At 50.3% G+C, this 25,737-nt stretch overlaps 1 protein-coding gene and 1 long non-coding RNA gene across 5 annotated transcripts; both read right to left on the bottom strand.

Moving 5' to 3' along the window:
* Nucleotides 1–426: 426 nt before the first annotated feature.
* Nucleotides 427–10,353, bottom strand: LOC135362832 (uncharacterized). The gene is made up of 2 exons (XR_010408130.1): nucleotides 10,043–10,353; nucleotides 427–5,126 (listed from the first exon to the last, which is right to left on the bottom strand). It is a non-coding gene; the product is annotated as an uncharacterized LOC135362832 (long non-coding RNA).
* A 4,023-nt stretch (nucleotides 10,354–14,376) lies between these two features.
* On the bottom strand, nucleotides 14,377–25,437 carry FXYD5 (FXYD domain containing ion transport regulator 5). 4 transcript variants are annotated; one of them, XM_064581925.1, is made up of 9 exons: nucleotides 25,284–25,433; nucleotides 24,481–24,541; nucleotides 22,575–22,655; nucleotides 21,789–21,842; nucleotides 21,003–21,128; nucleotides 18,306–18,401; nucleotides 17,007–17,036; nucleotides 16,851–16,925; nucleotides 14,377–14,710 (listed from the first exon to the last, which is right to left on the bottom strand). In XM_064581925.1, the coding sequence occupies exons 2-9, from the start codon at nucleotides 24,539–24,541 to the stop codon at nucleotides 14,661–14,663; spliced, it is 573 nt and encodes a 190-aa protein (XP_064437995.1). In that variant the 5' UTR covers nucleotides 25,284–25,433; the 3' UTR covers nucleotides 14,377–14,660. The 4 variants fall into 4 exon arrangements, with proteins under 4 accessions (XP_064437995.1, XP_064437996.1, XP_054367330.1 ...); XM_064581926.1 differs by lacking the exon at nucleotides 25,284–25,433 and adding an exon at nucleotides 25,031–25,224; XM_054511355.2 differs by lacking the exon at nucleotides 25,284–25,433 and adding an exon at nucleotides 24,865–24,945.
* Between the last annotated feature and the right edge of the window lie 300 nt (nucleotides 25,438–25,737).

Raw genomic sequence — 25,737 nt, 5'->3', positions numbered from 1 at the left:
TGTACTCAGAGAGAGCATGGAAGCTCCACACCCCCCTCCCCATACCTTGCTCTATGCATCTCTTCTATCTGGCTCTTCCTGAGTTATATCCTTTTATAACCAGTAATAAACCAGTATTCTGGTAAGTAAAATGTTTCCCTGAGTTCTGTGAGCCCCTCTAGCACACTCACTGAACCCAAGGAGGAGGTTGTGAACTTCTGATTTATATAGCCAGTCTCTCAGAAGCACAGGCGACAACCTGAACTGCCAGTTGGCATCTGAAGGGGATGCAGTGTTGTTGGACAGAGCCCTTAACCTGTGGAATCTGATGCTATTTCAGAGTAGATAGTGTCAAAATCATGAAATTGTAGGACACCCAGCTGCTGTTGAAGAATTGCTTGGTGCGGGGGAGAGGGGGGAACCCACATGTCAGAATTGGGTACAGAATCTCACCACGTATTTACTTTTATTAAGATCTCCTTCATTTCCTTAGATGGTTTCCAGGTGTTGTCGAGGGCTTTTCATATCACCCCACAGGATCACCTCTTGTGGAGGAACAAACTCCCTCGGCTTACTTTTTAAATATGAGAATGTTTTCATTTTGTTCTCATTTTTGAAAGACAATTGCTGGATATGGAATTCTTGGTTAACAGGGTTTTTGTTGCTGTTGTTTTTTCTTTTAGAACTTTGAATATATCAGCCCACTGCCTTCTGTCTTCCATCTGATGAGAAATCTGCTGATAATTGCATTGAGGATCTCCTGTATGTGACAAGTCATTTCTCTCTTGCTGCTTTCAAGATCCTATCATTTTTATTTTGGCTTTGGGAAGGTAGCTGTGCTCACCACTATACCACCAATGCACGTTTCTTTGGCTTTTGAAAGTTTGATTGTAAAGTGTTTCAGTGTGGGTCTCTTTGAGTTCACTTTGCTTAGAGTTTGTTGAGATTCTTAGATGCTTATATTCATGTCTTTCATCAAATTTGGGAAGTTTTCGGCCATTATTTCTTCAAATATGCTCTCTGCCCCTTTCTCTCTTCTCCTTCTGGCACTCCCACAATGTGTATATTGGCCCACTTGATGTTGTTCCGTAGGTCACTTAGGCTCTGTTCGCCTTTCGATCTTTTTTACTTTCTGTTCCTCAGACTCAGTAATTTCCATTGTCCTGTCTTCGAATTCACCAGTTCTTTTTCTGTCTGCTCAAATCTGCCATTGAATCCCCCTAGTGAACTTTTCATTTCTGCTATTATACATTTTAGTTCTAGAATTTCTTTTAGGTTTCTTTTCAGGTTTTCTGTCTTTATTGACATTTCCATTTTGCTCATACATGTTGACTTTCCCCACATATTCTTTTAGTTGTTTGAGCTTCTTTAAGGCAGTTGTTTTAAAGTCTTTGTCTATTAGATCTGCCACCAGACATTTTTCAGGGGCAGTTATGGTTGCTTTATTTTTTCCTTTTTTTTTTTTTTTTAAGATTTTATTTATTTATTTGACACAGAGAGAGAGACAGCGAGAGAGGGAACACAAGCAGGGGGAGTGGGAGAGGAAGAAGCAGGCTTCCCGCCGAGCAGGGAGCCCGATGTGGGGCTTGATCCCAGGACCCTGAGATCATGACCTGAGCCAAAGGCAGTAGCTTAACCAACTGAGCCACCCAGGCGTCCCTTATTTTTTCCTTTGAATGGGTCATGCTGGGGCACCTGGGTGGCTCAGGTGGTTCAGCGTCTGCCTTCGGCTTGGGTCGGAATCCCAGGGATCTGGGATCAAGCCCCACGTCAGGCTCACTGCTCAGTGCAGGGCCTGCTTCTCCCTCTCCCCTGCCATTCCCTCCGCTTGTGCTCTCTGGCTCTGTCTCTCTGTCAAAAAAAAAAAAAAATCTTAAAAAAAAATGAATGGGTCATGCTTTCTTGTTCCTTTGTATGCCTTGTGACTTTTTTATTGTTGTTGTTAAAAAAATGGACATTTAAATCTGATAATGTAGTAACTGGAAATCAGATTCTCCTCATCCCCAGGGTTTGCTCTTTTTTGTTATTGGTTTTTCCTTTTTTTTTTTTAATTGTTATAGGCTGTTTCTGTGCTAAGGATCAGACTGGGGTGTAAACTTAAAATCTTCTGAGGTCTTTTCTGACCTTGCATCTCTCCTGTATATGCAATTGTTTTTGAATGTCCTAGTCTTTACTATCTGGCTCCCAAAAGGGGAAAAAGAGACAAACGAAGGTGGGGATAAAAAGGCACCAGCTCTTTAAATCCCCTGGAAGTCACTGCAGCTGGAGAGGAAGAAGCTGGAACAATGGGGAGAAGTGCAGCAATAGGGCGGCCTGCCTCTCTCTGCACCTCTGTGACCAGAAACAGCAGTCTCTGGAACACAGTACGGAGGCTCCTCAAAAAGTTAAAAATAGAGCTACCCTATGACCCAGCAACTGCACTACTAGGGATTTATCCAAAGGATACAATGATCCGAAGGGACACGTGCACCCCAATGTTTATAGCAGCCATGTCCACAATAGCCAAACTGTGGAAAGAGCCCAGATGTCCATCAACAGATGAATGGATAAAGAAGATGTGGTCCATATATACACAATGGAATATTACTCAGCCATCAAAAAGAGCGAACTCTTGCCATTTGCATCAACGTGGATGGAACTAGAGGGTATTATGCTAAGTGAAGTAGGTCAGTCAGAGAAAGACAAATGCCACATCATTTCACTCATATGTAGAATTTAAGAAACAAAACAGATGCACATAGGGCAAGGGAAGGAAAAATAAAATAAGATGAAAATTGAGAGGGAGGCAAACCATAAGAGACACTGAACTCTAGACACAAACTGAGGGTTGCTGGAGGGGAGGTGGGTGGGGGGAACAATAACTGGGTGATGGGCATTAAGGAGGGCACTTGATATAATGAGCACTGGGTGTTATATGCCACTGATGAATCACTAAATTCTACCTCTGAAACTAAAAAAAGAAAGAAAGAGAAAAGAAAAGAAAGAAGAGAAAGAAGAAAGAGAAGAAAAGAGAGGAAAGAAAGGAAAGGAAAGAAGGAAAAAGAAGTGGCAGTCAGCGATCAGACCACTGATCCTCTATATTTGGAGGACAAGGTGCTTTTTGCCCACTTTGGTCTTGCAGGGTGTGTGCAAGCTGCAGCAGGAACATGGGTACAGCTGCCGGCCACGGGGCTGCGGGCTGGGTAGCCCTGACTCTGCTAAGAGCTGAAATTGATGAAAACGCACCACAATTTACCATCCTAGCCTTCCTCTGGAAGTTTGCAGGCTTCAGGAGTTTCCAGAGTTCCAAAATGAGTCTGCCAGTGCAATTGCTCTCCAGGTAGGTGTGACCTACTCTGCCATCTTCCCAGAATCCTCCCGGGGTTTCTTTGTGGGGTGATGACAATGCCCTAACATTGGTTGTGGTGAAGGTTGTACATACCTGTGAATATACTAAAAACCATTAGCTGGTACACTTCAAAGATGTGGATTGTATGGTATATAAATTATAAGAAAGCGGTTATTAAAAAAAAAAAGTGCTGCTCTTTCCATGAGGGAAGCAGTTGGATGTAATCAGCCTGCCATCATCAAGCTGACTGATCCTCTTGAGGAACGGTGCCAGATCCGGGGATTTAGTGCTGGTCTTTGCTGCTAGCAGATTGGGCTCTTACCAGTGGCAGTAGCCAGATCAGCCTTTGTGAGCAGAAGTTCTCGTGTGGATCCCATGCACAGTTCCCCTGGCTGCCCACCCTGGCTGCGTGGTTAATGAGCTGGCTGGGTAATGACAGGAGTGGCTGGGGAAAGTGGCTGACTGGTGTCCACAAAATGGCTTCTCCTATCTTCCTAAAATTTTATTTTCTTTTTTTTTTTTTTTTTTTTTTTAAAGTAAAATTTTATTTTCTGAGGTCACTCTGGTGAGCATCCACATGGGACACAGTTCTCCTTCTCTTCTGGAGAGCTCTATTTTCTTATCTCCTCCCCAGACCTCTTTGTAGCAGTCTCTGACCATCTAGCCAAACCATTAGTCACAACTAATGAATTGATACAGATCCGTATTTCTGGGCATCCTCTTCTTTCGGTCCAAATGGGCAACCAGGTGCATTGCTCAAATTTCTGCCAATTGGCAAAATTTCCCTTTACCCCCATCCTTCAAGGGTGCCCAGAACGGGGCTGCAGTGATGCAGCTGTCCACTTTTAGGTGGTGCCTCCATGTCCTTCAGAACTGTCCTGTAAACCAGAGTTTTATGTCACCAGAGTTTTACTATTTGCAAAACCTGAGGTTTTTGTTTTGTTTTGTTTTCTTCACAGTCAACTGGTCATAGAGAACTCCCCATTAGCCATAGGTGAAGTTTGAGATCCAGAAGGCGTTGAAGCAGGAATCATGGATCTGGACATCGGGGCAACTTCCTCGGGCAAAGTACTTATTGCTTTATGACCTGCTAGAGCCATCTTGTATAAACCACTTCCACAGATCGCTGCTGCGCATGCCTAGCTTTGCGACTTCCTGGGTCGTACAACAGGTAATGGTAGGTAGCTCCATTTGCATAGTATCTTAGTGGCCTGGGGTCAAATATTTAGCTTCTACTAAAGCCCAGTAGAAAGCCAAGAACTGTTTCTCAAAGGTAGAATAATTATTTTCAGAGAATGACCTGACATTGCTCCAAAATCCTAGAGGTCTATGCTGCGATTCACAGATAGGGAGGGGGCTGCCAGTCTCCAAACAGCATCCCTATCTACCACTGACACTTCAAGCATCACCATATCAGCCCGAATCTGTTGCAGAGCTTTCTCTCATTCTGGATCCCACTCAAAACTGGAAGCTTTCCAGGTTACTCAGTAAACGGATTACGGCAGTATTCCCAAGTTGGGTATATGCGGACTCCCAAATCCAAAGAGGCTCCCCAGCATTGTGCCTCTCTTTCAGGATCAGGAGGGGCCGTGGGCAGCAACTTTGCCTTCACCCAGGAAGGGATAGCTCAACATCCCTCAAATCACTGGAGCCCAAGAACATTCACTGAAGTGACAGGCCACAAATTTTTGTAGGTAGGATTTATTTCCCAATCTCTGGCATGCAGTTGTCTTACCAATGTGTCTAAAGTGGTGGCTACTTCTTGCTCATCAGATCCCATCATCATAATACCATCCATGTAATGGGCCAGCATGATGTCCTGTGGAAAAGGAAGGTGACTAAACTCAGTCCAGACCATCTTAGGACATAGGGATGGAGCACTGGTATACCTCCGAGCTGGGATGGTAAAGATGTTTCTAGCTTTGCCAGCTGAAAATAAACTTCTTCTGATGGTCTTTACTATCAGGTATAGATTAAAAAAACAGGGCGCCTGGGTGGCTCAGTTGGTTAAGCGACTGCCTTCGGCTCAGGTCATGATCCAGGAATCCCAGGATCGAGTCCCGCATCGGGCTCCCTGCTCGGCAGGGAGTCTGCTTCTCCCTCTGACCCTCCTCCCTCTCATGCTCTCTGTCTCTCATTCTCTCTGTCTCAAATAAATAAATAAAATCTTTAAAAAACAACAACAACAACAACAACACATTTTCCAGATCAATAACTGTATAACAGGTCCCAGGAGGTGTGTGAATTGCTCCAGCAATGAAACCCCATTTGGAACAATAGCAGCAATCGGAGCCACCATCTGCTTACATTTATGATAATCCACTGTCATCCTCCCAGATCTCTCTGTCTTCTTGCACGGGCCAGATAGGCAAGTTGATGGGGTCATGGTGAGTCACCACTCTTGCATCTTTCAAGTCTTAATGGTGGCACCAATCTCTGCACTCCCTCCAGGAATGTGGTATTGCTTTTGGTTTAGTATTTGCATAGGCAGAGAGAATTCTAGTGGCTTCCACTTGGCTCTTCCCACCATTATATCCCTCAACTCCATGGTTCAGGGAACCAATGTTGCAATTCTTCTAATTGCTCAATATGTTTATTCCAATTATGCATTTCAGCATTGAGCAAATATCCACAGGATGGATTCAATGACCAGTTAGGCCTTTTGTGAAACAGAACTTCCCCCAACCTGATCCCCATAGCCCCACTCTGACTGGTGAACCACTAGCTAGCTCCTGAGGTTCCAGGAACTAGAGTCAGTTCCCATCCAGTGTCCAGTCATGCTTGGAAAATCTGATTATTTCCTTTCCCCCAGTGTACAGCTGCCTGGTAAATGGCCACGGGTCTCCTTGGAGAGCTAGGAGAAAGATTAACAGCATACATTTTGGGCAGTGTAACAGGGTCCTTCCTCCAAGGAACCTGGCCCCTCCTTTCATCAAAGGCTCAAGTGTAGGATTGAGGTGCCCTGACTCTGTTTTGGTCATTCAATCGCTCAGAATTCATTCACTAGACCCAGAACTCATCCACTAATTTGGATCAAGCAAGGCTTTAGGAGGCTGCCCGCCTATTTCATTTCAAAGGATGCCGTGACAAACTAGGAAATGCCAATGAGCTCTGCAAGTCAGACTATTCTCATTACTGGTTGGGCTTCACTATCCACTGTGGGAACCATATCATATTATCTTTGGTGTGTAAGTGCCCCCAGGATCCCTGCCACCTCTGGTTCTGTCATGCCTATTGCATTTAGAGATCCCAGTTCAAGGACAGCCATTTCCACTAGAATTTCTGACCTTCAAAGAAGAGCCACCATAGGGCTCTTCAAAGACGCTAGAACTCCTGGGCGCCTGGGTGGCTCAGTCGTTAAGCGTCTGCCTTCGGCTCAGGTCATGATTCCAGGGTCCTGGGATCGAGCCCCGCATCGGGCTCCCTGCTCCGTGGGAAGCCTGCTTCTCCCTCTCCCACTCCCCCTGCTTGTGTTCCTGCTCTCGCTGTGTCTCTCTCTGTCAAATAAATAAATAAAATCTTAAAAAAAAAAAAAAAGACGCTAGGACTCCTTCCTATGAATTTCTTTCTGACAGCCACATGACAGCTAATGACAGTGATATCATTGTGGCTCTTTAACAACCCCCCCCTCCGCTGCGTGTGTATAAGCAAGTCTTAAATGACAAAGCCACTCAGCATTCCAATCTTTCTAAGCCTGTGTGGGTTTCTTTCCAGCTTTACCGAGGTATCATTGACAAATAAAACTTCTATATATTTAAGGTGTACAATGTGTTGTTTTGATATATGTATATATCGTGAAATAATTACCACAATCAAGCTAACATTTTTATCACCTTTGTGTGTGTGTGTGCTAAGAACACCTAAGATCGACTCTCTTGGCAAAATTCAGTATTACTGTAATAAACGCAGTATTATTAACCATGGTCACTGTGCTGTACATTAGATCTCTAGAATTTACTAGTATAATTGGAACTTTGTGCCCTTTGACCAACATCTCCCCATTTCTCCCATCCCCCAGCATCTGGCAACCACCACTCCACTCTCTGCTTTTATGAATTTGATTTTTATAGATTCCACTTACAAGTGATATGCAGTATTTATTTCTCTTGTGTCTGGCTTATTTTACTTGGCATAGTGTCCTTTAGGTCGCAAGCCTTTTGGATACCGTCCTTTATAGCAGGAATCAGCAAACTATAGCCCAGAGACCAAATCTAGTGCTGTTTTGCATGGCCTGCAGGCTAAAAATGGCTCTCACATTTTTTTTAAATTTATTTGAGAGAGAGAGAGAAAACACACGAGAAGGGGGAGGAGGAGAGGGAGAGGGACAAGCAGACTTGGTGCTAGACACAGCGCCCGACGCAGGGCTCGGTCCCAGGACCCTGGGATCACAACCTGAGTCAAAGGCAGACTCTTACCCCACTGAACCACCCAGGCGTCCCAGTTTTCACATTTTTTAATTGAAATAAAATCAAAAGAAGAATAATATTGTATGACACATGCAAATGATACAAAATTCACATTTCAGTGTCCATAAATAAACATATTGGGACACAGCCATGCTCATTCCTTTACAAATTGTCTTTGGCTGCTTTTCCACTCTAAGGCCAGAGCTGAAGCTGACACTGGTCTATAAACCCTAAAACATACTATTTAGCCTTTTACAGAAAAGGTTTGCTGACTCATGGGTACAGAGGTCAGTCAAACAACCAAGCAGCAAGCCATCAGAGATATTCTTAGACCTTTACGTCCGAACATGGAAGCCAGAATCTCTGCTTAGTGGGCCAAATCAATACATTTGGCCTGATCCAACTTTATATTCTGCCACCACCTTGAATCAGCACACCAAAGACCCATTTCCATACACATTCTGCAGTTTTCTGTTGATATAAATTGGCAAATGGAAATTGGCAACTGTCCTGGTGATCTCCTCACGGGTCCTATCTTGCTCCCCGCCCTTTGGGTTCTGTTGAGACTTGAGTCTGGGTATAGGTCTTAGAGGCCAGAAAAGGTCGGAGGAGGGTGAGCAGCTCCTTGCAAGGCAGCTACCTTAGGGAAGGCCATTACAATTTCTTCAAGCAAGAGGAGACTAACCTCCCCAGGCAGGGGTGCAGGCTCACTCGATGGGCAAAGGAGACTCGGCAGCCTTGTTAGAATCTGCCCATATATCCCAAAGCCAATCCCAATTTGGGGGGCTCCTGTTTCTTCCCATTCAATGCCCTGGCATTAACAAAAGGACCCTGTGAGGTTGGAAGTTGGTTGGGAATTGTAACTCGGCCACCCACAGGAATTCACTTTGAGCGTGGTCTTCAGAACTCTTGGCCCTGTCTCTGTGGGAAATAAGAGTTTCTCTCTTTGCAGTCACAGAAACATTCAAGTCCCTCGGACAGCACTTGAGCTGTGGGGATATAAAGCTCTGAGGTCACCATTTTCTTTCCCCACGTTTTCCAGCACGGTTAGAGGCAACCAGCCAACTCATTACACACCTTATTTTTACTAAAACATCCTATGGAAGCAAATACTTGGTTCCCCCAGAGCCTTGCCTCCCGATACAGGCAGTTACTGGTACTGATCTGAGTGACTGCTTGCCATTTCGTGCCATGGACTATCAGTGTCCCCTTTACCCCTGAAAACAGGGTCATTGACGGCTTTAAATCTAATTAGATCAGAGAACCAATTGCCTGTCACCTTGGTGGTACAATGTCCCACGGAAGCCAGAGCCCCCATCGCAGGGCTAGGCACGCAGCTGGTGCAGGAGTTGGAGGAGCTGAAAGAGGGGGGTTGGAACACATACACGCCCAGCTGCTGCCTTCTACCAAAGAGATGAGTCGCAGATAAGCGACCGCTAGTGTAAGCCACGAAATGGTTGCCGTTCCAACCTCGACCCCGCAAATCCCCCACAAGAACATCTCTTGCGGCCCACCCTAACCAGAAGCGTACAGGGAGGGGAATGCTGGGAAATGTCATGTAACCTGGCCCAGTGGACCACATCGCAGAGCCACCTCACGGGGTGTTTTCAAAGGCCGCTTAATCTCCCCACCAGCAGGAGCTCACCGACTCACCAACCTCCCTAAAAGCAACACCTCACTGAAGCATTGGAAGTCCCTCCCAACAGCCCCCAAAAAAGCGTGAGTCTCATGTGAAGAAAGCAGATTCCTTCCAGTTAGTGTGATTTGGCCTTAATTCTTCCAGAACAAGAATCTTGTCAGTATTGTACTCGGGAGGCTGGCTGCATTCTGAGAGCAATTCCATTAGGTCTTGGCAACCCGTCTCTCCCCTGATGTAAAAGCGGAGGAGGAGGCTGCAGTTAAGACACCACAACAGAAAAAGGGGTCTTGTGCCAGAAGGGGTTGGGGCAGCAGATGGACAGCCTTTGGAGAGCATTGGGGGCACAGCTGGAAAGATTTCTGGATGTCTTTTCCAAGTCTGAGATTCAGTGTTCTGTCCCCTGGAGGTCTCCACAGACTCCAGTCTTAAGAATTACCTTTTCCTTTCATATTTGAATAAAAATATCTTGAGTCCCCATCCTTAACTTGGGAGAAGCTCAACATTCTCCCCACCATATCAACACATTCCTTGTGGCTGTTGTTTTCCATGATGGTATTCAGGGTGTCATGGACTCAGCTAAAAGACTACATTTCCCAATTTCTTTTTGCAGATAGAAGTGGCCAATCGGAAGTAAGTAGAAGTCTTTGGGAAGGGATCCTGAGATCCCCTTTTTGAAAGAATGAAACTCACCTAGTGGTGCCTTCTCCCCTCCACACCTTTTTCCTTTCTTCTTGCTTTTTTCCTCTGGAACATGACATGATGGCAGAGGCTCCTGCAGCCATTTTGTGATCTTGAGGATTAGAGCCACATGCTAAGGATGGCAGAGCAGTAAGTCAGTGCTACTCCCTTATGACACCAAGGAACCCTTCTCCAGCCTCGGACTACACACTTCATAGGTCTGTGAGGAGAAATAAATCACCTTGTTGAAGCCACTGTTGTTTCTGGCTTATGTCTCTTGACACCGAATACAGTTTCTGCTTCCAGAATTCTTGGTATGTGAGGCAATTACTTTCCTCTGTGGCAATACCCAGTTCCCTCGCAATAAGAAGATCGTAGTTTCCTGCCCTCTTGAACTCAAACGTGGCTGTGTGATTTGCTCTGGCCGATGCAATCTGAGCAGGAATGATGTGTGTGTCCCTTCTGGCAGAGGCTACAAGAGCCAGCGTGTGTCTCACCTTCTTCTCTCTTCTTTCTGTCACTGATGACCGGGGACGTTTCTGATGGTGGCTTCTCCATCATCAGCTTAGGGCACATCATCACTCCCAGCTGATCCATGGTGAGCATGAGGTGTGAGTGCAAACACACCTTTGCCATTGTAAGCCACTGAGATTTTGAGATTATTCCTGTTGATTTCCAGCAAAAATGGGTTGGCCTGATTTAGGGAATGAAGAGCTGACAAGCTTTCTGGAAAGGCTGGTGGAGTGGGCTCAGGGCTAAGACTTTGCAAATGATTCCCAAAACCTGACTCTAAGGAAAAATTTGCCTCCACTCCTGTGTGCTGCTTGTTTAAGCTCATACCATCACCACACCAAGCAATTCTCTGTCACCCCAGCACGGTGTCCTACAATTCAGTTCAATTCTGCCACAAACCAGAGTGAACGCAGACCCCAGAGGCGAAGGGCTCGGTCCCATGAAACTGCCCCTCCCCTACTTCTGACGTCAATGGCTGGTAAGTCCCAGGTTACCCACAACTTCTGTCAAATGTGACTACAAATTGGGGCTTCCCATGATTCCCTCACCTTGGATTTGATTCTTTACCAGAACGCTCGTAGAACTCAGGGAAACACTTATGTTTACCAGTTTATTATATCATGGAGGCTATGATGAAGGCTACAGATGGACAACCAGGTCAAGAACTACACAGGGCGAGGTCTGGGAGAATCCTGAGCATGGGAGTTTCCACCCCCCTGCCAGCACGTGGCTATGTTCACCAAGCAGGTTGCTCTCTGACCCCTGTAATTTGGGGATTTTTATGGAGGCTTCATCATGGAGGCATGATTGACCATTAACTCAACTTCCAGCCCCTCTCCCTCCTCCAGAGGACGGGGGTGGGACTGGAAGTTTCAAGCTTCTGATCATAACTTGGTCTTTCTGGTGATCAGAGCCATCTAGAAGCTTACCATCCCTTGCCTCATCAGAACAAAAGATGCTCCTATCACCCAGGAAATTCCTGGGGTTGTAGGAGCTCTGTGCCAGGAACTGGGAGCAAAACCCAATATACATATTTCCTATACTTTCACAATAACTGAACCAACCCCCTTAGGGAGCTTCTCCTTCCACCTCAGCTGTGAGCCCCCCACCCCCACCCCGTCCATGGCACCTTCGGAATCCTGATCCAGGGCCCAGAAGTCATCACCACCCCAGACGCAACTGTCTTTTTGTTTTCAGGGTTTTTTTTTTTTAAGATTTTATTTATTTATTCGTGAGAGACAGAGAGAGAGAGAGAGGCAGGGGGAGAAGCAGGCTCCCCACGGAGCAGGGAGCCCGATGCGGGACTCGATCCCAGGACCCTGGGATCACGACCCGAGCTGAAGGCAGACGCTTAACTGACTGAGCCACCCAGGCGCCCCTTATTTTCAGTTTTGTTGTGCTTGGGCTTGAGGTATAACTCACGTGTAATAAAGCACAGGAAACTAAGTGTACAACTCAGCCAGTTCTGGCCGATTAAGACATTCACGTAAGCTGTGCTACCATCATGACACAGAATGTTCCAGTCCTTCCAGAAAGTTCCCTCACACCTCTCCTCAGTCGACGCCCCGCCCCCATAGGAGGGGCACCACAATAGTGGTAAAAGCAACTATTATCCTGACTTGAATCGCCATCACTTCGTCTTGCTTGCTCCGGAACTTCACGTAAGTGGTAGTAGACGGTCTGGGCACTTTGGTATCTGGCTCCTTTCACTCAGGCTAAGGCTTTTGCGATTCCTCCATGTTGCCGCATAGTTTCTCCCGTTTAGTGTTGAGCGGTATCCCCTCACAACGCATGCCATGGTTTCTATCCACTCACGTGTGTGTGTGTGTGTGTGTGTAATATATATATGAATGAATGACATTCCCTCCTGATGGGTTAGGCACCTGATTAGCAGATGGTAGATGCCAATCAAAAATATTTTTAGAATATAAATATTGGATATATACAATATATATGTATATATTCCACACTATACATTTCACACATATAACATCCATGTATTATACACGTCTGTGCATATACGTAAGACATATCACACATGCACATATGCTATATATCACATGTAATGTTTGTTTTCAATGGATTTATCCTATTTATTTATTTATTTATTAAAGATTATTTATTTATTTATTTGACAGAGAGAGACACAGTGAGAGAGGGAACACAAGCAGGGGGAGTGGAGAGGGAGAAGCAGGCTTCCCGCTGAGCAGGGAGCCCGACGCGGGGCTCGATCCCAGGACCCTGGGATCATGACCTGAGCCGAAGGCAGATGCTTAATGACTGAGCCACCAGGCGCCCCTGAAATACTCTTTATAAAGTAAAACTTCTCATCAACTGTTTGGTTACCCTGAAAGATAGTCTGTCTAGGAAAGAATATTTGAATAATGAGTTGGTTTCTTTTTTTTTTTTTAAAGATTTTATTTATTCATAAGAGACAGAGAGAGAGAGGCAGAGGGGGAAGCAGGCTCCCCGCTGAGCAGGGAGCCCGATGTGGGACTTGATCCCAGGACCCCGGGATCATGACCTGAGCCGAAGGCAGACGCTTAACGACTGAGCCACCCAGGCACCCCTATCCTATTTATTTTTTATTTGAGAGAGAGAGAGTGAGCTCAAGCGGGGGGAGGAGCAGAGAGGGAGGAAGAGGGAGGAGGAAAGAACCTCAAGCAGACTCTGCGCTGAGCACGGAGCCCGACACGGGGCTGGATCTCACGACCCTGAGATCACGACCTGAGCTGAAACCAAGAGTCGGACGCTTAACCAACTGAGCCACCCAGGCGCCCCTCACTGGATTTATCCTGATGGCTACTTTCTACTTACATGAAGCAGTACTGGTTTTCCATCTATGATTGTTTGTTTTAAAATAAATGTATTATGTTAAAAAAGGAGGTGATCTCTTGAAAAAGTGAATAGTAAATAATACGGGTGGGATGAAAATGTGGCAACAAGTGAGAAGAGTATATAAAGAATCAGATTATTTGGGATATACTCTGGTATTTTTCTTTTCTATTTTATTACTTCTTTTTTATGCTACTCAGAGCCCATGAAACTGATTTCATAACCCACGACTAGGCTCTGACCCAAGGTCTGTGAACTCTTGTTATGCAAGCCCATGTGAACAGGACCTTGTCTCTGTGTTTTGTCATGATGGCCCTTACGCTGGGGGAGCGGCCTCTGCCCCCGGCCGCGCGCTTCAGAGGACCTACTCTGGCCTTACCCGGTGGAGCCCCTCTCCGGGGCCTTCAGGACATGCCCACCAGAGCCTGTGCCCCTTCTGGACTCTGCTCTGGATCCCTGGGACCCTGGAATTCCCCGCCCGAATGGCTCTGGGGCCCCCTCCCAGGGCCTGCGTGGCCTTCTTGGTGGGCATTCCCCTCCACAGAGAGGTGGCCCAGAGGCAGTCTTTTGTGGCAGGGGGTGTGGGTGGAGTTTGGATGGGCAGGCTGGGGTGTCCACACTCATGTGTGGGGCCCCTCACAGTGACGGGAGGATCTGGAGTGTAAAGAAAAGTAGGCCCCCGTGGGTCCGGGACCTCCATTTGCGCTTGGCCGGTTACCAATACTACCTACCAAGGTGAGGGGTGAGCTCACGTGGGACACCAGGCCAGGGGTCTCACACTGCCGGGGGCCGAATCCAGCGCGGACGCTCCCACGGGCCAGGGTCCCCCGTGGCCTGCCCTCCTGTCCCTCTTGCCTCACACCAGCCAGGCCATGTTCTCTGGATTCCCTGCCTTGGCTTTTGAGTCTGTGACCCTCTCCCTTCAGTCCTCAGGGGACCCGTCCTCAGTCCCAGCCCCTTTCTTCCACTCCCCAGTCATGAATGATCAGAGACCATGGGCAAGGACCACAGTGTTTACTTTTCGTCTGAACAGAATGGGTGGCTTGGGGGGCAGTGCCCAGGGAGCCAGGCGGCCCTCTGGGTGGGTAGGGTGGGGAGGGTAGGGGCCTTGGGCCGTGAGCCCCGGCTCTGGCTCCATCCGGGTCTTCCCTCTCAGGCTGGGCTTTACTGACTATTCTGTAGGCTCCGCGAGGGGAGGGAGGTGGCTGGGCATGGTGAGCTGGTAGGGACTCAGTCTTGGGGTGCCCATCGATTGGGTTGCCGGCCCCTACTTCCGATGGTCTCACCTGTTACGATTCCGGCATAATTGGGGTAACCGCCTACACTTGCCACCTGTGGGTGAAGGAAAACGTTGGGTCATGAGTTGGAACAACATTGATTACTGCATGTGCTCTGGGTGCTGGGGGACAAGGCCCACCAGCCCTGCCCTTCAGGAAGCTCCAGGGCAACCCCAAGCCAGAGATGAGAAGCACATGGGAGAAGAGCTAGTGTGACGTCCCTCAAGCCTCTCACGCACAGAGAGGAGCTTGAAAACCCATCCGAGCTTGTGTGTGATTCGTTCATTCAGCAAATATTTACTGAGCACCTACTATGTGCCAGGCTCTGACCTCGGCACTGGGAGCACAGCCGGGGACAGGAATGAATAAAATCCCTGCCCTGGTAGAGCTGACTTTCTAGTCGGGGAGACTGACAATGAGCAGAATGACTGGGTCAAGTGTAGGAACAGTGATATCAGATGGTGATGCGTGCTCAGAAGAAAACTAAAGCCAGGAGGGAGGCAGGGAGGCCCAGGGGCTGGGGGCATCCACACGGCGATGACTAGAAGGGCCTCATTGGAAGAGGTGAGGGGGGAGCCACGTGGACATCTAGAGGAAGGGTGTTCCAGACAGAGGGAATGGCCAGTGCAAAGGCCCCGGGGTAGGAGGAGACAGGTAGGCTTAATGGACAACATGGGGGTCAGGGGGCCTGACCGAAGGGAATGGGGGGGTGGGATTTCAGAAGACAAATGTCCTGGCTGCCACTCTTGCCTCCTCTCCTCTTTCTAGTCCCCACCGGGCTCACACGGCTCCAGCCACCCTAGCCTCTTCCTGTGGTTATTGCAACACGCTCAGCTCATTCCTGCCTCTGGGGCTTTGTACTTGCTGCTCCCTTTACCTGTTTTTTAAATCGTCTTTCTCATCATCATCAGGCCTGATTTTATCTCTTTAGAGGGAGTGTCTCTCCCCATCCCTCTTGGCTTATTATTCTGCTTTCTTTTTCTTGTGGCAATTACCTCTCTCAGTGTCCACTCTGCTCATTAACGCACTTACCTGTTTACTGTCATCCCCCCCCTCCCCACACTGGATGTGAGCTCTCCAAGGGCGGGGACCAGGGCACAGGGTGGGCACACAAATGACTCTCGCCGGAACAATTGATGGCCCGGGAGCTAACTTTCAGGCTCTGCCCTCACACAGACCTGGGTCCAGTCCTTCCCTGATTTTTAGGTGCTGTGTGACCTTGGGCAAACCCCTCAGTTCTCTGAGCCTCACTTTTCCTACGGCGGGGGGAGGGGGTGCGGACAGGGCCCCAGCGCAAGGTCAGGAGCAATAAACAACAGAAGCAATGTTCCTCGAGCCCTGGATTCGGTGTGGGGCAGGAGGCACTAGCGATCTCTCCTCACCGCTCTTAGTGTTCTGCCTCCCACCTTAGACCAAAGAAAAGATGTGGCTGTGTGTGTTTTCCTGATGGGGAAGTTGGGCAAGAGAGGGAATAAAACCTGGTGTAAGCTATATGGTTTCACTGAGAGCTTGCAAACTGGTGGCCTGTGTGTTTTAGTTCACCTGCAGCATTTAAAAAACTGAAAAATTTGTTTTTCTGCTCGTTATTCTCTCTTTGCCCCCATTCCCCGTACAACGTTGAGCTCTGTGCAATGCTGCCCGCCCCACCCCCCCCACCCCCGCCGCCGCAAGAGACTGCATCCCCTGGTCCCTCGCCTTCTAACTGGCAGGGAGGCCGTGGCCAGAGAGAGAGGATTAGGTATCTGATCCCCTCTACCCCTGCTCCCTCCTGGTGGGCTTACTGGGGGGCAGGGGCTGGAAACCTCTCCCTGGAGCCAAAGCTCAAGCCGGTGGCCCCCGTCTACAGTTCTGTCTCCCACCAGCCCCTGGCCGTGACCACTCCCTCCTGTCACCCCCTCCAAGCTTTGGGGACACGGTTCCCCGTTGCTGTGCCATCCTGCTGTGACCAGAAGAACCACCCAGCTGAGCCCAGCCTACATTTCCAAAGGGCACAATTGAGCCCTAGGTAAATGGTGATCACTGTAAGCCGCTGACTTCCGGCGTGGTTTATATGGACCTGTAGCTAATATGCTTCATTTAAAACAACTCTGCCTGGGCTGGGGGGGGGGGCTTCAAGAACTGATCCCGTGAGTCAAAGTACAAGCCAAGGCGACCTCCCTCCCAGGCTTGGTGCCTCCCCCAGCTCCGATTCTCACTCGTGAGGATGACAATGCCTGTGATGAACAGCACAGCTGCGACCAGCAGCCCCCGCTTCCGGAGAGTGTGCTCGTCTGCAGAGAGAAAAGCGACAGAGTGTAGCAAGGGTTGCCTCTTTCCCTCCCTCTTCCCACATCCTCCCATGGGTAACTTACCGTAGGAGAAGGGGTTTTCCTCACTGGAACCTGGGGGGGGGGGGGGGACAGACAGGGAGCAAGTCAGAGTTCAGCCAAAACTGTGGAGTGAAGTAGTGAATGGCGGAGTCAGGGAGGGAGGGACTTGGGTCTCTGCCTTGGGACACTTAGGACCAAAGCCTCATATGACACCATGTGGCTCCCACCACCTCTCTACCTCAGCTCCCCACTGCCCTGCTCACCAGATGCTCCAGCCCTGCCGGCCGCCCTGCTGGTGGCCATACCAGGCCCCTCTCACCTCAGGGCCTCTGCCTGGAACACCCCTGCCCAGACATCCACACGATTCCCCCTCAGCTCCTTCTCAGGGAGGTCTCCTTGGCCCTTTATGGAAAATACTCTCCAGTCACCTCTGCCCCTAATGCTGCTTTATTTCTCTCTTTTTTTTTTTAAAGATTTTATTTATTTATTTGAGACAGAGAGAATGAGAGAGACAGAGAGCACATGAGAGGGGGGAGGGTCAGAGGGAGAAGCAGGCTCCTCCGAGCAGGGAGCCCGATGCGGGACTCGATCCCGGGACTCCAGGATCATGACCTGAGCCGAAGGCAGTCGCCCAACCGACTGAGCCACCCAGGCACCCGCTGCTTTATTTCTCTTGATAGCAGCTTTAAACCACCTGATACATAATTCTTATAATTATTATTTATTATCTCTATCCCCCACTAGAATGTCTGCTCCACGAGAGAAGAGATTTTCGTCCGCCTTGTTCACTGCTATATCTCTGGCACCTAGAACACAGTAGGTGCTCGTGAATATGTTTTGAATGAAGGAAGGAAGGAACTCTCTACGTGACCTGTGGGCATATCATTTCCACCGGTTCAGTGGAGTTCGCTGGGCGGGAAGTGGACGATAAGACCACAAGGGGACAGATCAAGGTGTCCCGCAGACAGAGCTCCCTGCTCACCCCAAAACTGATCTCAGATGCGTGAGTAAGGCAGCTGAGACCAGAAGAACCACTCAGCTGAGCCCAGACAAAAACTTCCAGATTGCAGCCTTGGGTGTTAAATAAATGGTTGTCATTTTAAGCCACTGAGCATCAGGGTGGTTTGCACGCTGCAATCATCCATGGATTCATTTGTCTATCCAGACATTTATTGGGTGTCTACCTTATACCCCCCACCGCCGTCTTCCAGCCTTGAACTCACGTATCCACCCACCACATGTTTACAGAGGACTATTTCATGCTGGGCAAGGTTCCAGGTGCTAGAAATACAGAGTGAAGAGGAAATAGCCAGTTTCCAGTCTGGGAAGGGAGTTACTGACCAGTCGGCCCGAGGACAGGGTCCGGCCTGACGCCTTTGCCTGGAGCCTGCTTCTTGGAGAGCGTGGTGCCTTTAGTGGGTTTGGCAGAGGGCGTGGCTAGAAGGTGGCAGAGGGAGGAAGTGAGTCGTGGAGGAGACAAGGGATGACCACATCTCGGAATGTCTGTACCCGGGGGACACTCTCCTCCACATCGACACACTCAGTGGGCAGGCACAGCAAGCCCCCCACTCCTACCCTGGGGACAGCAAGGAATGGCAGGTATGGAAATACTGAACGAGTCTGCACCCCCAGGTTAAGACCAACTGTCCCAGCCCCCCTCCCGCTCCCCCAGAACCTCCTGGGCTGCCTCGTAATCAGGGAAGCAACGGATAGTATCCTTCTGAGCCAGGCAGGGGCGCCTCCAGAACACGGGCCCAGCACCAGGATTGAGAGAGAGTGAGAGCACGAGCAGGGCAGAGGGAGAGAGAGAAGCAGGGAGCCCGCCCGACGCGGGGCTCGATCTCAGGACTCTGGGATCATGACCTGGGCCAAAGGCAGCCGCTTAGCAGACTGAGCCACCCAGGCGCCCCAGCACCTCACTTCTTAAGTATGAACCGACAGGCAAGGATCACGAGATGTTCGGGAAAGCCTTGGCCAAGGGAAGGCTCAATCCAGACCAGCAGCAAGGACAGACATGCGGAGACCACAGAGAATGTAAAGGACAGCCTCGGTGCTGTGTAGTGCTCAGGCACGCTGGTGCTAGAGAGCCTGGGCTCAGATTCTGGTTCTGCCGCTTTGGGCTGTGTGGCCTAAGGCCGGCAGAGTAACCTCTCTGGGCCCCGGTTGCCTTCCTGTAAAATGAGGTTTCAACAGTTCCTACCAGGCAGAGTGGCTGTGAGCAGTGAATGAGTGAAGGCGGGAAAGCTTAGCACAGGGCCCGGCAGGGAGCAAACTCTCTGCAGATGTTGGCTGTCGCTGTTACCCCATAGCTGTAGCTGGCTCTCACCCCTCCCTCCTGGGAACAGCTGCCCCTTTCTTTGGGGGGCCTGCTCCCGCTTTCCCCCGTCCATCTGGTTCTATTGCAATGCGGGCCACAAGGGGGAGCATGTGACCCAGGCTCCTTCTTCCCTGGGACCTTCCACATTCCAAGTAGACGTTCGGAGGGGCAGCTAGGTGAAGTCTGGGAGCTCTGAGCTTGCAGATGACAGGAACCATTTCTTCACCAGGCGGAAGACAAGATCCAGCACAAGAGAAACAAAGATGAAGGAGGGAGAGAGGCGCTGGGGGCGTTCGTGCTCAGGCTCTGAGTGAGCCGGAGGCTCAGAGGTGTCTTTTACCTCTTGGCTCCATGACCCCCTCAGCCCGGCTGAATTTCTGTCCCATATAATCAGGAACATGATATCATAACACAGAGTAATTCGGGTCAACACGGACTCACAGCAAGTGAATCTGGAGATGTGAGAATGTTTTCTCAATTGAAAAGTGTGGACACAGTCACTATACCCCCCCACCTCCCCTTTTGTGGAAAATAGAAAAATTCTCTTCTCCAAGACACTTTATTTCCATCGGTGGTAAAATTGTTCTAATAGACAGGCTCTGTCAGAATTAGATGCTTTACTGCCATCACTGGAAAACTGTAACGATTATAAAATCCACCAGGGGAATGACATGGTCTTAGAGGTGACGCTCTCGTGCAGTGCCCAGTCTGCACCACTGTGTATGCATGTCAGCCTGGGAATGGCTCAAGCTACAGTATTTTCCAGTAGGGGCTGCTCCTCAAATATGGGTCAGATAGGCATTGGAGCCCACCTGCTGCCTTCACCTCGGCTCAGCTGCCTTTACCATGCCTCTGAAATGTTAATTACTCACTGGTCCTGAGGGGAACTACCTCTTCCCTGACTCTGGCCTATGCAGTTCAGACAGGGCTGACCCTGCTCCGCAGCCCCAGAGTGGGCACAAGACTCAGGCCTAAGCAGTCAGAGCAATCCATTTCCCTGGCTCCCTTTGGCCAGACATGGGTATGTGATCCCAGCTGGGCCAGTGAGAGTCAATTCAATGCCTTGGGCTAGATATGAGAAAGAGATGGGCTCTATCTGCTGGGTTTGTGACCTAAATAGAACTATGGGACTATCTTTGCCACCAAGAGAGGAAAAGCCACTTGAGAACTTGAGAACATAGACAACAGAGCTGAGAGAGAGCAAGTCAGTTATGATGACAGTGCTTGAGCACCTTGATCCAGCTGTTCCTGAAATCCCGTATCTGGACTTTACAGAACACATATAGCCAATAAATCTATTTTATTTTTAGTTGCATTTGCAGTATTTTGCAACTGAAAAACTCCTGCTCTAACATGAAGAGGTACACAAAGGAAACACCTACACCCACATTTCCAGGTACCAGCCCTATAAAGGAACCTGAACAAAAGAGAGTCCCATGTCCATCAGGTTTGGAAAATGAGGCATACTAGGAGCTCCTGTAGGGGATGCTTACTGCAAATGAGCGTTAATAAGACTCCAAGAAGTCCCACCAAAAAGAAATGTGTTTAACTTTAACTCAGAGTTTCCCAAATACCTTTGACCGCAAATCAAAACAGAGTTTTTTGAAAATGTATTAACAATTCCCCAAACGGGTGCTCTGAGAAACGTACTTGGGGAACTGCTGACCCAGATAGAGAATTAAACAAAATTTGTATGTTGCCCTTCTAGTCCCAGGCCCTACCTTGTGGGCCGCTCTTGACGGTCTTCGGATCTGTTGCTAGAAGCACATGCATTCCCGTTGGTTGCGGGGACTGGGTCTCCTCCATTTTTGGGGTCTGGATCTCCTTCTTCTGCTCCTGTGTTGTTCCTACTCAGGTCAGATGAGCGAAGGAAAAGGGAACAACGAGTGAATCGCATCCCTGGGGGGCTACTCCCCATCCAGCGCCAGCAGTGGGCACCTCTCAGAGACAGGGGGAGAGAAGAGAATGGGGATCGACCAAGGGATTTCATCTCGCCTGTGATATTTGCATGACTTCCAAGCAGAATATGTGCATGTATTATGGTATCACTAAATATTCATGGAGAAAATCGGGGAGCACGTTTTGAATTATCTTATACTCCAAGAAACAGTTCAAAACTGGTTTGAAAACTCAAAAACGGCAAAAGATACTGAGATTAAAGGAAGGAAGGAGTGGCCTTGGCACATGGGGAGTTGCTGGGGTGTTTGCAAAGGTCTAGTCCTTGAGCTGGGTGCCGGTTACGCAGGGGTTCAATTTAGAGTAATATGCTTTAGTTCTACGTTTATGGGCTCTGTACGTTTCGATATGCATATTATTTTTCATGATTTCAAAAGATTTGTTTCTAAAGAAATGGAGGTGGGTGGCTGGCTGCCCCACCACAAAGTAAGCCAGAGGATTCAGAGCTGGGGGACTGAAATGAGTAAGCAAGGACCCGGAGTGTCAGAGGAAGAGAGGGAGCGTGTCTGTCCCAGGCCCACGCTCCCGCCCCCTCCCCCTGCCTCACTCACCACCAGTCTGCAGGGTTGTCTGAGCAGTGGGCTGGGGTTCTGGGTAGACTGCGTCTGGAGTCCGGAAACAGGGAGAGAAGAGAGAGAAGATGTGGAGAAGGTCCATAGGTGGAGGAACGGGGTGGTGGGGGGTGGATTTCCATAGCAACTCAATTTTGATATCATTGAAATGACTTAATTAACCAAGTCACTTGCTAACGGCCCAACTGCCATGCCTGCACCTCTCCTCCCACAGATGCGCATCCCCCTACTCAGAATCCATCCACCTCTGGTAAGAGCCCCTGGAACTTTATGAACTACCCTTCCCTGAGTCTGGGTCCACTTCATTCAGTGAGGCTGGCACCAGTCTTGTTGGAGGTTGAACCTGAGACTGGGGTCTGGCCAATCAGCTTTGGCCTGTGGCCACAATGATCAGCTCACTGTTGGACTTGCTACCTGAGACTGGTCGGGGACGCTCAGTCGTGGGACTTTTGCTGGATTGGGGAAGGGGAAATCTGCTTTCCTCTGGCTTCTTAGGAGGGAGGATGGAAGCCTCAGGTCTCTAGGGGCCATCTTGGCCCCATAAAAGGAGAGTCTAGTCAACACAAGAAAGATAGAACCGAGAGATCAAGACAGGTTCCTGATAGCATCATTTGAGCACCTAGACCGAGCCGTGCCTGAAGGCCTATCACCAGACTTTCTGATTGCACAAACCCAAAATTCCTGAGTGGTCCGAGCTTGAGATTTTTTGTGGCTGTTGTTATTTGCAGTGACAGGATCTTGACAGATCCATCCCTCTTTCCTCACCTGGGGCTGGCGTCAGGGCATGAACATTCACCCTGGCTGGGTCTGCTGGAGAAACGGATGTGGCCTCCTTCAATATATGTCCTGGGAAATCAAGGGCGAGGAGTCAGAGAGGAGCCTCTGGTCCCCCTTCTCTCACCAAAACCCCACCTTGCCCTCCTCTTTGAAGCTGTGGGTGGTAGCTCAGGACATGCTGGTGGAGCCGCAGACAGACAGACACTTGATTGGGGGTATCCGTCCATGGTCCTGGAAGTGTTTTAAGAAACGCTGAGGCCCAGCACCCTTCCTCCAGCCCCTCTCCCTGCCCATCCTTGTGGGATGGAAGAGGGGATTTAGCCTAGTGAACCCACGTCCTAAAGTCAGCCGGGGCTGTGGTCTCAAATTCTGCTTCCAGCAACTTCCTCGCTATGTGACCTGGAGCGGGTGAAGTCTGAGCCTCAGCTGTCTCATCTGCAAAGTGGGGATACTAACTGAATCTGCTTCTCAGGGCTATGGAGAGGGCGAAAGGACACGACAGAGGAAAGGGTCTCCCCTACTCCCTGATACGCAGTCAGGGCTGGATACAACATTGCTCCCGCCCCGGCCCAGCCTCATCGGCTCTGCCCTGGACACCCCTCCCTGGGCTCCCTGCCTTCATCCCTGTCCTCTGCTCCCCACCTGCAGCCAGGGGGAGCCTGTGAACCCCTGAGTCAGGTCAAGGCCCTGCTGGTTGGTGCAGGGCCCCCTCCTTGCTCCTAATACAAGCCAAAGTACTCATGGGGCCTCCCCCCTCCCCCCTCCCCCTGGTTTCCTGTCACGCCTCTTACCTCTCCTCTTCCCACCCTGCCCTTGTTCACCCCAGCCCAGCCACCTGGCCTCCCTGCTCTTCCTCATACTCACTGGACAGCACTTATCCCCCAGATGCCTGCTGGGCTCATTCCCTCATCTCCGTCGAGTGTCTGCCCAAATGTCACCTTCTGGTGAGGTCTTCCCTGGCCACCCCATCTAAACAATCCTCACTACTCTGCTCTGTTTCTCTCCATAGCACTTACCGCCTTCTAGCGTACCATATAATTCACTGATGGATTGTTTATTGCCTGTCTTTCCCAACTAGAATGTGAGCTCCTGTTTTATGTGTTGCTGTTTCCCCCGTGCATAGAATAAGATCTGGCACATAGTAGCTGCTCAATGAATACTTGGTGAATGACTGAAAGAATACGTGAAAACCATTTTATCAAAGACAAATGGGGCAGCTTCAGTGGAGGTTATGTCCTGGGTTCTGAGGGCAAGAAAGATGGTCATATCCCAGCCTCACTACTCACTAGCCTCTGGCACAGGGCACTTCCTTTGCTGAGCCTCAGTATCCTCATCCATAAAACGGACATGACCGTATGTATAACAGAGTAGAGCTTAAGTCGAAATGAGTTCACATATGCACCACCTGCCATGTAGAAAGCACCTGCAAATGCCCACCATGGGCACTGCCTTCAGGAAACCCTTCCCAGGCAGGGGTGAGACACCTCCAAATCTTGGACTGGCCCCAGGTCACCCTCTCTGCCTAATCGTGTATCACCCGGGTATCCAGGGAGCTGCTTTGCTGGGAGCCTAGGGTTCCTGGCTGCTCAGTAGAAAATTGACACCAATCTCCCCGCCAAATCAAACTCAGTGAGTTCTTCTTGGACGTGAAATGGAGGATGCTCAGCAGGACAGGCTCTGGCCAGACTCACTGGAAGCGGCCACCCAGGTGCGAGGTGTTCCAAAGAGGGTGTAACCCTGGCCCCCTCATCAAGACCCCACTTCCTGGTGCTGGCTCAGTAGGAGGGTGAAGACACAGGGCAGGGCACCCAAATCCATGGGTGCCCACCCACGCCACCAGTACACTCCAGGTGGGACACTCTGGGGCAGAGTGGGGACAAGGGCCCGGCCTTACCTCTGGTGGGGAGAATCAGGCCAACGATGGTGAAGAGACACAGGCGACCAGAGGGCGACATCTATGGGGTGAACAGAAGCTGGGATCAGCCATGTCGTCACTGAGGCAGGCCCCAGGCAGCACCCCCCCACACCGGCGCCCCGTGGGGATCTTGCAGCCCCTTCTTTACCCAGAGCAAGCACCTCTGACTTCAAGGACCCCCTGCCTGGGCTGACAGCTGGTTTCCAGGGCAGAGGGAGGGTTCTAGAAGTGGAGGGGGATCCCCGGCAACCACCCCCTTCTTCCATATGCAGGCCCCCAAAGAAAACAAGAAGCATCAGACCAAATGGGGCTTCCAGCAGCAGCCACTGCACAGGGACACCCCTGGAGCTGAGAAGAACTTACCCCACCAAGACTGACCCTACAGGGCACAGGAGTAGATCAGGGGCCCTGGTGCCTCCCTCCGGGGCTGTCCCCAGAGGCGAGGAGTCAGCAAGGAGGAGAAAGAGGAAGAATGAGTAATGTACTCCCGATCTCAGAGGAAAAAGTGAGCTGGTGTTAGGGGCCTCACCGCCTCAGGGACAATAGAGCAGGATGCTGGGCACCTCTAGGACACCGGGCCCGAAAGCGATGGCGGAGAGCCGGGGAGACTGAGGCAGGAGGAAGAGGCGCCCGCAGCCCACCGCAGTGCCCAAGAGCAGGCGCGGAGACGTGAGCATGAGTGGGGGGCCGAGAGGCACCGAAAAGAGCAGTCCTCCAGGCACCTGAGCCCGGCCCCTGGGCAGAGGGGAGGCGGGCGCCGGCGGATCGCAGGCGAGACTTACGTCAGAGCCGGGGGGTCCCAAGCCCGCAGCCTCGTGGACAGAGGGCAGCGGCGGCGGCTGCGTCCCGGCGGAGGGTGTGGCCAGGGGAGAGCTGGCGGGCGGGGACCGAGACGGGCTCAGTCATTTCCTCTCGGGTTTCCTGGCTTCAGAGCCCGCGGTGGGAGCAGGAGGGGGAGACGCTGAGGGCGATGGGGGGCAGGGGTGAGAGGCCGGTTAGTGGCCTCCACCCACCGGCTGGGGGAGCGAGGCGGGGGGAGAGCGCCCGCAGGTCTTGGTGGGTGGGGCTCCTTTGGGGAAGCAGGGGAGCGGGGGCGGGGTGTCTACTCTGGGGTCGCGGGAGGGGGGAGCAGCGGGGAAGAGACGGAAAGGGGCAACTGGGGAGGGGGCGTTGAGCAGGGGAGGGGAAACTCCCGGGTCTCTGAGACGGGGGGGGGTGATCACTGGGGCGCTGGGG

Source organism: Mirounga angustirostris, unplaced genomic scaffold, assembly GCF_029215605.1.
Source record: "Mirounga angustirostris isolate CCGP_5_RB_7025 unplaced genomic scaffold, mMirAng1.0.hap1 SCAF_16, whole genome shotgun sequence".
Classification (NCBI taxonomy): Eukaryota; Metazoa; Chordata; class Mammalia; order Carnivora; family Phocidae; genus Mirounga; species Mirounga angustirostris.
Note: the sequence above shows the minus strand (reverse complement) of the source record. Positions and strands in the feature narration are given on the sequence as shown.